This window comes from Artemia franciscana, chromosome 12 (assembly GCF_032884065.1).
Source record: "Artemia franciscana chromosome 12, ASM3288406v1, whole genome shotgun sequence".
NCBI classification, from domain to species: Eukaryota; Metazoa; Arthropoda; class Branchiopoda; order Anostraca; family Artemiidae; genus Artemia; species Artemia franciscana.
In genome coordinates, this window is record NC_088874.1 from 38,593,922 (window position 1) to 38,607,022 (window position 13,101).

The window sequence follows — 13,101 nt, forward strand, 5'->3', positions numbered from 1 at the left end:
AGAGGTGAGTTTTCGGTTTGTTACTAGCTATTCTTTTAAGTTTACTTTTCTATTGTTTACTATTCTATATTCTATATTTACTATATACTTTTTTACTATATATTCTATTATTCTATATTTACTATTCTATTGCTTTTCAATGAGATCATGGTATGCATGCAATAAACCGAGTGTGTTAACGACAATTCACCTTTTTGCTTTCAGTAAAGCAGTAGTCGATTTTACGACGGCATAAGTGATTTTTGTTCGTTCAATGGGCTGTTTTTTTTTTCTTCTTTTTTCTGAGAGAGAGAGACTTTATTTAAAAATACAAAAAAAGAAAATTTTCCAAAAAGCCATACGGCTTGTGCGGCCATTCTCGAAGTTACAAAGCAAATTACTTATTAGTGGATTCCCCTAAAAAACAAAAAAAAAAAAAAACAGGAAAAAAAAGGCACCACTTGAGACACTGTAATACATTAACTTAATATAACAACACTTTTATACATTATTTCCCTGCTTTATCTATATATATAAAAAAAAATCATAAATCATAAATAGCAAAACAATGGTCCCTAAGCAACCCACGAAAAGTCGGCCAGTCAGTCTCCTGAACTATATCATAAGGAAGGGACTTTTGATGTACATTTGCGTGTATCTTATCTGATATGTCGATTGTATTTATGTTGAGTCTGGCATAGCTGGCCGCCTCCTTTTTCACCTCATTATATTCAGACCTTTATACCCGTTTTAAGATACTTTCATCTTTTATAACATCATACATTGTTTGTTGTTTGAAAGGGTTAAATTGCAGTGTAGAGACTATAAACCTTTCTGCTATTTTAGATAATACCAGCACACAGTATCCGATGACCTGCTTACATTACCCCTTAGCGTCAACATCCCTCCCATCCTTTAAATTAAATAGCAACGAAGACCACACTGCCTTTCCATCATAAACAAGTAGAACAATAGGGGAAATTTTTTATATAAGTATATTATATTAAGTAAGTATATTATAGTATATAAGTACATTATATTATAGTAACTATATTATATTATATTAAGTATATTATATTAAGTATATTAAGTAAGTATATTATATAAGTACGAGATATAATATAAGTGGAATGCAACTTTAAATGAATATTTCGACCCTAAATCGAAGGACCGTCCTAAGCAAAACAAATGAAAAAAGAATATACAACAACTCACATTGAATTTGTTTAAAACTAAAAGATTTTCTAAACAGTTCTAGCATCATTACTTCAGGCAAGTTCATCCGGGACATCTATTTTAAGTTTTAACTGAAATATAAGTTTGGTTCAAAATCATTTAGTTTTAAAGATAGTATTTTAATGTTTCTTTTATATCCTTCTTTCCTGTTTTTTGCTAAGTTTGCTAAGGACGGCCCTTGGATATAGGGTCGAAATATAAGCTTAAACTTATAAGTTGTATTTAAGTTATAATTTTCTATTATAATTTATTAATTAATTAATTAAATTAATTTTTTAAGTTAAATATAGGTTAAAATTATTAATTTAAACTGAGTTTTAATTGAAAATCGTTTGGTTTTAAAGACGGTATTTTAATGTGAGTTATTTTATATCCTTTTTTCTTTTGTTTTGCTAAGTTTGCTAAGGACGGCCCTTGGATAGAGGGTTGAAATATTCATTTAAATTTGCAATCTGCAGTATTATACAAAAAAAATTTCTTATTGTCCTAATTGTCGTTTATTCTCCTTTAAATACAATCTTTAAAACTAAAAGATTTTCAAAACACTTCTAGCATCATTACTTTAGGCAAGTTCAACCAGGACATATATTTTTAGTTTTAACTAAAATATAAATTTTTAGTTGAAAATCCTTTAGTTTTAAAGATGGTATTCTAATGTGAGTTCTTTTATATCCTTTTTTCCTTTGTTTCGCTAAGTTTGCTAAAGACGGCCCTTGGATATAGGGTCAAAATATACATTTAAATTTGCATTCCGCTGTATTATATAAAAATTTTCCTTATTGTTCTACTTTTTGTTTATTCTCCTTTAAGTTCTTGTTTCTGAGATTCTAGCCATAGTTTGCTATGTTTGTGCACATTCTAAATATTTACTACTCCTTGTAACAATCACCAAACTCCTAGAAAAACTAGTGTGTGCCTGGTCTTAAAGTTACCACTTCTAATAGTCAATCATAACACTAAGATATCTGAGGCTGAACTAACAAGGCACCCTCCTTATCCTCCTAAATATATTTAGAGCTTCACTAGCTGCTCCTCCCAAATACCTCCTATGTTATTTTAATCTTGAAAAAATAGTCTCCTTGGAAAAGTTAAGTATTGATGTCCTCTCGATAAAAATTTCTCGAAGAAAAAGCCTCCTCCAAACACTTAACTAAAACGAGTACCAATGACATATATTTAGCAGGCACTTTAAATATATTTCAAACACAACTTTATCGGCTGGACAAACAAGTTTGTCAACTCTGATCCATGGCAAATTGACCTATGCGACGACGTTCAGTTTTTTATTGGGCAGGGCAAAATCCGGTCACCTTACCAAATTTCGAATCTCATCAGAGACTAGGACAAGAGGTAAAAATCATTACCTCAATAGATACAAGGTAATTTGAAAAATTGTGCAGTTGCTGAAAAATTTAACAATATATACTAAATAAAAATCCAAAATTGAATTGTTTGGAAAAAAATCCCGAAGATACTAAATAAAAAAAATGGGTATACTAAATATATTTTCAGGAATAATATTTAATAGATATTCTTTTACCCAAGATTCAAAGCTCTGGAAAGAAATCTCAAGATCTTGGAAAAAGACCGAGGTAGTGGACGTCCTGATTCGAATAAGGGAAGTTTTTTCACTAAAGTAAACTTTTGGAGGCAATGTTTAAGCAATTGGCAATATCTTATTTCAATTTTTAATGCTATATTATTGCTATTAAAATGAATGCAAACCTGCTGCCATACAACTTCCTAGATTAGCCAATCCTAAGGAAGAAATAGATTAAAAAGAGCGCGAAAATTTATGATCTAGTCAAAAAAGCCAAAAACGAAAAAGTTTTTGGTCTTTGTAGGCGAAATAGAAGGAGAAGTTTATAATTAGTCTATGAAATTAGCACTGAAAATATTACAATCTTACACTACGAAAATAAAAACTAGCACTGACAATGTTATAATGTTAAAAACTAAGAGGAGGTCATGAAAAAAAAAAAAAAAAAAAAAAAAAAAAAAAAAAAAAAAAAAAAAAAAAAACACTGACAAAATAAAATAAAAAATAAACCAAGCCAAAGCAAATACAAGCCAAATATAACAAAAAAGGTATTAATAGTTTATAATTAAAAAAAACACACTGACAAAATAAAATCAAAAATAAACCAAGCCAAAGCAAATACAAGCCAAATATAACAAAAAAGGCATTAATAGTTTATAATTAAAAAAAACACACTGACAAAATAAAATCAAAAATAAACCAAGCCAAAGCAAATACAAGCCAAATATAACAAAAAAGGCATTAATAGTTTATAATTAAAAAAAACACACTGACAAAATAAAATAAAAAATAAACCAAGCCAAAGCAAATACAAGCCAAATATAACAAAAAAGGTATTAATAATTTATAATTAAAAAAAAACACACTGACAAAATAAAATCAAAAATAAACCAAGCCAAAGCAAATACAAGCCAAATATAACAAAAAAGGCATTAATAATTTATAATTAAAAAAAACACACTGACAAAATAAAATCAAAAATAAACCAAGCCAAAGCAAATACAAGCCAAATATAACAAAAAAGGCATTAATAGTTTATAATTAAAAAAAAACACACTGACAAAATAAAATCAAAAATAAACCAAGCCAAAGCAAATACAAGCCAAATATAACAAAAAAGGTATTAATAGTTTATAATTAAAAAAAACACACTGACAAAATAAAATCAAAAATAAACCAAGCCAAAGCAAATACAAGCCAAATATAACAAAAAAAGGCCTATAATTCAATAGTTTATAATTAAAACAGAGAAAAACTGGCTACCTGTAGCAATCCTGTAATGTTCCTTTCTTTTTCAGCATCTTCACAGCTAACTTCTGAAAATCAGGAATCCTCTTTAGCATATCTTCTGACAGAATGGAAGAAACCCTTTGACAATCAATAAATGCTTGAACTAAATCTAAACGTGCCTCTAGTTGCAGGAGGTCAGTTAATGGCTGCCGCACCCACTGTGTTAAAAGTCTGGATCCTAGAAATATGGATATATATATATATATATATATATATATATATATATATATATATATATATATATATATATATATATATATATATATATATATATATATATATATATACATATATATATATATATATATATATATATATATATATATATATATATATATATATATATATATATATATATATATATATATATATATATATATATATATATATATATATATATATATATATATATATATATAATTCTTTTGCTGCATGTGGCTATGAAATTCTACAATTGTGTTAATTAGAATTTTACAAGAATTTCTAAGTTTTGAGGGGGGGGGGGTTAATATTTAAAGAAAGTAATTCCACTAAAAATTCTGATTTTTAAACTTTTGTGGAACTGGCCCTCTTGTATGTTTTTGGTCTTTGGGGGGACAGGGGGCTTGAATACCTGTCTACTCCCCTATGGTGGCATTTGCTCCGATTATCCTTTAAGTAAGATGTGCACGAGAGACTCTTCTTAACAGTCCAAAATCTTAAAAAAATAATTTACAAGTTCAAATTAGGAATTTGCATGAAAAATTAACTATTACCTGAAACAGCTTCACTTCGGGGAGATTGCAAGAGTTGACAATCACACAATCAATAATCAATGAATTTATTCAACCTGGCTCTATGGCCAGGAAAAAAACAGAGGAGGACTGGCCAATAAATTAAATTAAATTCCAAATATATGAGACCGAGCCACGAGAAATATTCAACAAAACTCAACGCTCCTCACAAATGACATTTCTAACCAAGGCTAGGGTCACTTGTCCCCCTCCCCCATCCAAAAAACTATCTTAGACTGAATTCTAAGATACTTAAAACACATTGAATTCGAAATAATTCTGGAACAGGAACTATATCCCAGTGGTAGCCATTTATCCATCCATTATTAATCTGCTTTGTAAATTCTATCGATTTTCATTTGAACTATAAAGAGCTTAGCAATTTCTCTTTTTTATATTGTCTGAGTAACTGTGATAACAACCCTAAATTTCCAACACCCAAATTTAACACAACAGAATAAAAGATCTGGTTAGGTTCCAGCGGCAGTACTGGCCTCTGTCGTGCCTGTGGCAAAGTCTTGATTTTTCTCCTCCTGTCTCCAAAAATGTTCAGGTCAATTTCAACAAATTTTTATTTACTTAAGTCTGACTTTTCTTATTTTAGTCTCTACAAAATAATTATTCGACTCTTCCCCTTTTATTGCTTCTAATCCTTCGCATTCTATGCTCGTTACCGCTAAATCATTTAGTCACTCCTGTCCCTTAGTCGATCCGACCTTTCTTACTAATTGACAAAAGTGCTGCCCCCCACCCCGGCACCAACGAAGTGATGATAGCTGTGAATAAGTTGTAAATCAGACATGCATCTGGAATCGATGGGATCACGGTCGAGATGCTGAAGATCTCCCTTCGAGTCTGATTAGCTGTGTTGACTGCTCTCCTAGTGGTCATCTAGAATAACGAAACAGTCCCGAAGAGTCAGACCAGGGACATACTTGCCAAACTCTTCAAGAAGTGCGATGAGGTAATCTGTGGCAACTGGAGGGTCATCAACTTTCGACCTGGTAGGTCTTTCTCTTATATTATTTTCATTTTTAGACTAATGATCGTAGAGTCCAGGGAACGGGACATTTTTAATATACATGCTTCAATGATTTTGAAAAGGTGTTAAATTCTGCTAATCGACAGATTTTATGGAAGACTTTAAATTTTATGAATAACCTGATATACGAATCAAAATGAGAATCGCACTATATGAAGATATTTAATGTTGTATTTCCACAGAAAATGGGCATACGCCTTTCTGAAAAAACAAGGACATGGCCTATCCTCATTCCTGTTTGCTTTTTTTATGGACTACATTCTAATGCAGGGTTTAAATTTTGAAATGAAGTTCTGGAGCCGACAGATCTCTGACCTGAAATTCGCTGAAGACGTTGTTCTTTTCGAAGAGGCTAATGCAGCTGCTACTCAACGCCATAGACAAAAAGGCCGAAAAAGTGGCAAAGATAAAGCAATTGAACTTGTCAACGAATTCAAGTACCTCGGGAGTTGGATTGATTAGGATGGTGAAATAGCCAACAAAATCAAGAGGATGATTGGACAAGCTACATGGCACTTTAATAAGTTGAAACCAGTCTGGCGCAGTAGGGAATGCTCTATGCACTTGAAGCTCCACCTAATGAATAGCAATGCGATGCACATTCTCCTCTAAACAAGTGAATTCTGGAAACCAAATGTCAAGCGGGAGAAACACATCCTAGCCTTTGAAAACATGAGCCTTAGAAGAATACTGAACACATTGTGGCTGGAAAAGTAACCAACGTAGGTGTTTGTCAGAAAACCCCTCCACCATTAGTTACTGACCTTTTGTGACGATATGTTGAGATGAACGAAAAGTAGAATAAACATTACTAAAGCACACTAATTAAAAATACTAATTAAAATTAAAATTAACTAAAGTGCTAATTAAAGCAATTAAATATTACTAATTAAAGCACACTTGTAAAGATACTATACTCGTTTGGCATTTGCATTAAGCTCTAGGCATTTGGTGTGTCTTTTCCGCAAAAACTAAAAACAACTATGGCAATCTGTTGCAATTGACAATAAAAAGTAACAAAAACATTACCAGACGTTAAGGTTTATGTTTCATGTGAGTCTTTTGTGCGTTTTTGTCCGTATTTTGTTCGTTTTGTACGTTATTCAGCTGTCTTACAGTTTAATAACATCAACAAAAGATGAAAGTTTTGCTATTATTCCATAGCTGAAGTTCAGTTCTATTCATTTACCGAATTCAATTTGTGAAATTCGGCGTAGAGGGCTTTTATAGATTAAAAATACGTGGATATTTAGTGGAAAAAAGTTGAAAAAGCACGATTTTCTCCTTTTTTTGAGCTAGTCTAGATTCTCCTCTAAAAAAAGCCTGAACAATATCATTATTATGGATTGTTGAATGGATAGAATGGATAGAATAATACCTCTTTCGTCACTTTAAAATAGGATATGACATTTATGGAGGAAAAGAACAGCATTAAGAGGCAAATGTAATCTTTAAATGCATTACAATAGATGTGGTAATGATCGTCCCTTTATTACTCCACACCATTAAAATGTAAATTGATAAAACAAACCACATGTTTCACGTCAAAATGGTTAAAAAACTAGTCCCATTCATAGTACTAGTGGTTTTTTATAGTTCTCTTAGGGTAAAAACGATAAACTACTGTTTGAACCTGAAGTCATCAACACAAGGAAAAATTTCCGAACAGTGGAGAAAAACTGGCACAAATTTTATGCAATGGCTTTTATCTTTTTTTCTTTCTCAGCAGAAGACTGTTGAAAGGAACTGAGAACTGAATTTAAAAAGGCTACTTAAAAACTCTTTTTCAACTTCAAAAAGGTAGAAACAAAGGTAAAGGTAAAAAACGATAAGTTACTATTTGAACTCGAAGTCATCAACACAATCAAAAATCCCCGAAGAAAATTATGGAGAAACTGAACCAAATTTTATGCAATTGCTTTTATCTTTGTTCTTTATCAGCAAAAAACTGTTGAAAGGAACTGAAAACTGTATGAAATAAGAATAATTAAAAAAAATTTTCAACTTCAAAAAGGTAGAAACAAAAGTAAAGGTAAAAAACGATAAGTAACTATTTGAACTCGAAGTCATCAACATAATCAAAAATCCCCAAAGAAAATTATGGAGAAACTGAACCAAATTCTAATCTATGTTCTTTCTAAGCAAAAAACTGTTGAAAGGAACTGAGAACTGAATGTAATAAGAATAATTATAGCTTTTTTCAACTTCAAAAAGGTAGAAACAAAAGTAAAGGTAAAAAACGAGAAGTTACTACTTGAACTCGAAGTCATCAACACAATCAAAAATCCCCGAAGAAAATTATGGAGAATCTGAACCAAATTTTATGCAATTGCTTTTATCTTTGTTCTTTCTTAGCAAAAACTGTTGAAAGGACTGAGAACTGAATGTAATAAGAATAATTAAAACTTTTTTCAACTTCAAAAAGGTAGAAACAAAAGTAAAGGTAAAAAACGATAAGTTACTATTTGAACTCGAAGTCATCAACACAATCAAAAATCCCCGAAGAAAATTATGGAGAAACTGAACCAAATTTTATGCAATTGCTTTTATCTTTGTTCTTTATCAGCAAAAAACTGTTGAAAGGAACTGAGAACTGAATGTAATGAGAATAATTAAAACTTTTTTCAACTTCAAAAAGGTAGAAACAAAGGTGAAGGTAAAAAACGATAAGTTGCTATTTGAACTCGAAGTCATCAACACAATCAAAAATCCCCGAGGAAAATTATGGAGAAACTGAACCAAATTTTATGCAATTGCTTTTATCTTTGTTCTTTCTCAGCAAAAAACTGTTGAAAGGAACTGAAAACTGAATGAAATAAGAATAATTAAAAAAAATTTTCAACTTCAAAAAGGTAGAAACAAAACTAAAGGTAAAAAACGATAAGTAACTATTTGAACTCGACGTTATCAACACAATCAAAAATCACCGAAGAAAATTATGGAGAAACTGCACCAAATTTTATGCAATTGCTTTTATCTTTGTTCTTTCTCAGCAAAAAACTGTTGAAAGGAACTGAGAACTGAATGTAATGAGAATAATTAAAACTTTTTTCAACTTCAAAAAGGTAGAAACAAAGGTGAAGGTAAAAAACGATAAGTTGCTATTTGAACTCGAAGTCATCAACACAATCAAAAATCCCCGAGGAAAATTATGGAGAACCTGAGCCAAATTTTATGCAATTGCTTTTATCTTTGTTCTTTCTCAGCAAAAAACTGTTGAAAGGAACTGAAAACTGAATGAAATAAGAATAATTAAAAAAAATTTTCAACTTCAAAAAGGTAGAAACAAAACTAAAGGTAAAAAACGATAAGTAACTATTTGAACTCGACGTTATCAACACAATCAAAAATCACCGAAGAAAATTATGGAGAAACTGCACCAAATTTTATGCAATTGCTTTTATCTTTGTTCTTTCTCAGCAAAAAACTGTTGAAAGGAACTGAAAACTGAATGAAATAAGAATAATTAAAAAAAATTTTCAACTTCAAAAAGGTAGAAACAAAACTAAAGGTAAAAAACGATAAGTAACTATTTGAACTCGACGTTATCAACACAATCAAAAATCCCCGAGGAAAATTATGGAGAAACTGCACCAAATTTTATGCAATTACTTTTACCTTTGTTTTTTTCACAGCAAAAAACTGTTGAAAGGAATTTAAATTTAAAGACTACTTAGAAACTTTTTTAAAGTTCAAAACTAAAAAAAAAATATATTTTTAAGTTTTATAGAATTTCTCTTTCATTTTGTTGTTACTTAGTTTAAAGGTTTAAAAAATTTTACTGAGTCGGGTCTTTGGCACTTAAGTCGGCGTTAATTTGAATCAACACTTAAGTTAGCAGCTTGCTAATTTCCAGACTTAAAAGCATTTAAAGTCAGGTCAGAAGCTTTTTAATTCCAAGACCCATTTTAATTCCATTTTGAGGTTCAAGAAAATTTAAAGTGGGGTCAGAAGCTTTTTAATCCCAGTACCTATTTTAATCCCATTTTGAGGTTCAAGAACATTTAAAGTCGGATAAGAAGCTTTTATAATTCCAGTGACGTCATATAAATAGAATAGATTGCATAACAGCATCTTCCTGAATATCAAAGTGAACGATCGTCGATAATTACTCACAAAAACAAATATTTTAAATCTGAAGACCAAACAAAAAAGAAAATCTTTAAGATTCTTGTGACATCACATTTCTGGTTCTTGGGAGGGGGGGAGATTACATTAACAGACACTTGTCCCCTAATTATCCTTAAATACTATTGACTTTAATTTTCTTACAAATACAGAAGAGAGAATAATGAAAAATAATCAATTTTTTAAAATAGCCTAGGCATCATTACTTCTTAACGAAAAGTTCAGCCAAGACAAGAAGTAATGATGCCTAGGCTATTTTAAAAAATGGATTTTTAACCGAGAACTTTTATTGTAAGCGCGTTATTGTTTATTATTTTCTTTGCTGAAGACGGCTTAGATATAGGGCCAAAATATTCCAATAGGTTTTGTTCGTTCACTGTCTTGGGAAAAAAGTCCTCATTATTCTCTCTTCTGTATTTGTATTATGGAAAAGCAGTGTGGTCTTCGTCATTATTTAATTTTCTTATCGTAACAGTTTCAGAAGTAATGGTCCCACTGGCACCTTTCATGCATGGAGGCATTATCATGCCATCTACGCTTTCATACAGCAATTGAAACAACGAGTCGACGTCCTATGCGCCACCAGTTGCTCTAGACCACCTTTATTCTTTTTTATCGAACGTTTTCTCATTGATTCCCCTGAGATTCAGAACTAACAATCCGCATGCCCGTTTTTAGATAGATTTCAAACTTCTCAGACATAAAAATTAGCAAGCTGCTGCGGTAACTTGAGGTTCAGCAAGGTTTTACGCAGTTACCGATGAACTGACTTAGATGAACCCGTTTAAAAAATAAAATTACACACATATTACCTTGAGGTGTTTTGCATTTATCAAGTAGCCCAACTAGACTGTGAAGAGTAGGTTGACCAGGTGTTGGCAATACGTTTAAAGCCTTTATTGCATTCGAATCAAGTCGCATATATCGTGAAAAGTCAAAAGTGGATATTTTAAAGGAATTGAAGTTCGATTCATCCATGAGAATCTAAAAAATGAAATACTGCTCTTAGAGAAAAACACATCTTAAAAACAAATACAGGCTAATAAAGAGAAGTAACTACCATTAAAAAGGACAAAACTTCTGCGGTCACGCAATTAGAGTGTTAGAGTGTTTGGAGACCAGAAATCTATGCAAAGTACAAAACTTGTGGTAAAAAAATAAAAATCAAATCAAACAGAAAACAGATATAACTGATTGTTAAACCTTAAATTTGTAGACACTAGACCTTCTCCGTAGTTCTTGAATGTTTTGAAGTTCATATTTATATTTATGAGAGAGTAAAATTCGAAGTTCTCTAAAATTTCATATTAATAATAGGTTATCAGTATTGATTGTAATTCAATAATATGACATCTATAATTAAAAAAAATATATTAAATTTATTTCAACAACATTTGATTTTTAATTCAAATGAAATTGCAATTGAGTTTTACAAGCAGTTCCTAGCTCAGTTTTGCAACGATTTATGATTATTCTTAATCATAGTTTCAAAATAAAACAAAGAATACACCATTTCAATTTCCTTAACTTTTACTATTAAAAAAATATATTAATTTATACCTTGATTTTTACTTAATCATAATTTCAAAATAAAACAAAAAATACACCATCTCAATTTCCTTAATTTTTTTATTAGAAAAATTACTATTAATTATTACCTTAATTTTTACTTAATCATAATTTAAAAAAAAACAAAGAATACACCATCTCGATTTCCTTAATTTTTACTACTAAACAAAATTGCTATTAATTATTACCTTAATATTTATTAATCATAATTTCAAAATAAAACAAAGAATACACCATCTCAATTTCCTTAATTTTTACTATTAAAGGGCCGAAAACCTTCAACGTAGGCTCTAATTTAGGTACAATTAAAGGAAACTAAGATACCCTGATGATACGTATGAAAAGGGGACTTAGGCAATTAAAACACATGGTGGCATCAACAGAATTAAACTCGATATACCCTGAGATACCCTGATACCCTAAACTAAGATACCCTGATGATGCGTATGAAAAGGGGACTTAGGCGATTAAAACACATGGTGGCATCAACAGAATTAAACTCGATATACCCTGAGATACCCTGATACCCTAAACTAAGATACCCTGATGATGCGTATGAAAAGGGGATTTGGGCGATTAAAACACATGGTGGCATCAACAGAATTAAACTCGATATACCCTGATACCCTAAACTAAGATACCCTGATGATGCGTATGAAAAGGGGACTTAGGCGATTAAAAAACTTGGTGGCATCAACTGAATTAAACTCGATATTGATCTTCATAGATTCCCTCAGAGGAAACATTATTCCAATCATAAAAAATTCGAAATCAAACGAATTATAAAATCATTGGCAGCAAAATACTAATAAAATACTAATAAAATAAAAAATACTAAAAATACTAATAAAAATAAAAATAATAAAAAAAATAATAAAAATACTAATAAAATAGTGCTGTCTAAGTAAAAAGCACAGTGGTCTCTATGTGGTAGTTTTATACAACAAGGCACTTACCACGGAAGGCGTTGTTGCAGAAACTTCAAAAGGAGCAAATTCGGATAGAAATTGAAAATTATAGTGCCACTTTTAAGAGTCAAAAGTTCCTGGGGGCAACTAGCCCACATCCCATACCCTCATTTCCCAAAATACACTCGATCAAAATTTTGATATAATCATTTTGTTTAAGCATAGTTGAAAAGTCCAAAAATAGGTCTCTGTGGCAACCCCCTTCTCATCACTCTTGAGGAAAGACCTGTAAGTTGTGCGATTCGACATACGACTACATATAGTATTTGCTGTCAGGAAAAGAGGGCATGTTTAATCCTTGGAATGATATTACTATATAAATTACTATAGTAATTTTTAACGAATAACAATAGATTTTTACTGGTAGCTTCCCTTCGGTTGTTTTAATTTAACTCTTTAATTTCATCAGAAAATCCTAGAAGAAATATCGATTTTATTAATAATTTTGATCAATCGTACTGGTAATTTCGCTTCTCTGGTTTTAAATTTACTCTTAACTTCTATGAGAATTTTTTTTTATAGTTTATTCTTAACGATTTTAATTGATTATACATATAACTTCGCTCCGAAACTTTT

At 30.6% G+C, this 13,101-nt stretch overlaps 1 protein-coding gene across 1 annotated transcript in view; it reads right to left on the minus strand.

The window, feature by feature from the left end:
* The window catches only part of LOC136034087 (DNA mismatch repair protein Msh2-like), an 83,078-nt gene that overhangs the window by 44,367 nt on the left and 25,610 nt on the right, over window positions 1-13,101 (minus strand). The window contains exons 6-7 of the mRNA XM_065715211.1: window positions 10,801-10,972; window positions 4,019-4,223 (exon numbers count right to left, since the gene is read on the minus strand). Of these exons, the coding sequence (XP_065571283.1) occupies window positions 4,019-4,223; window positions 10,801-10,972 (377 nt within the window). The remainder of the gene's footprint in view (window positions 1-4,018; window positions 4,224-10,800; window positions 10,973-13,101) is intronic.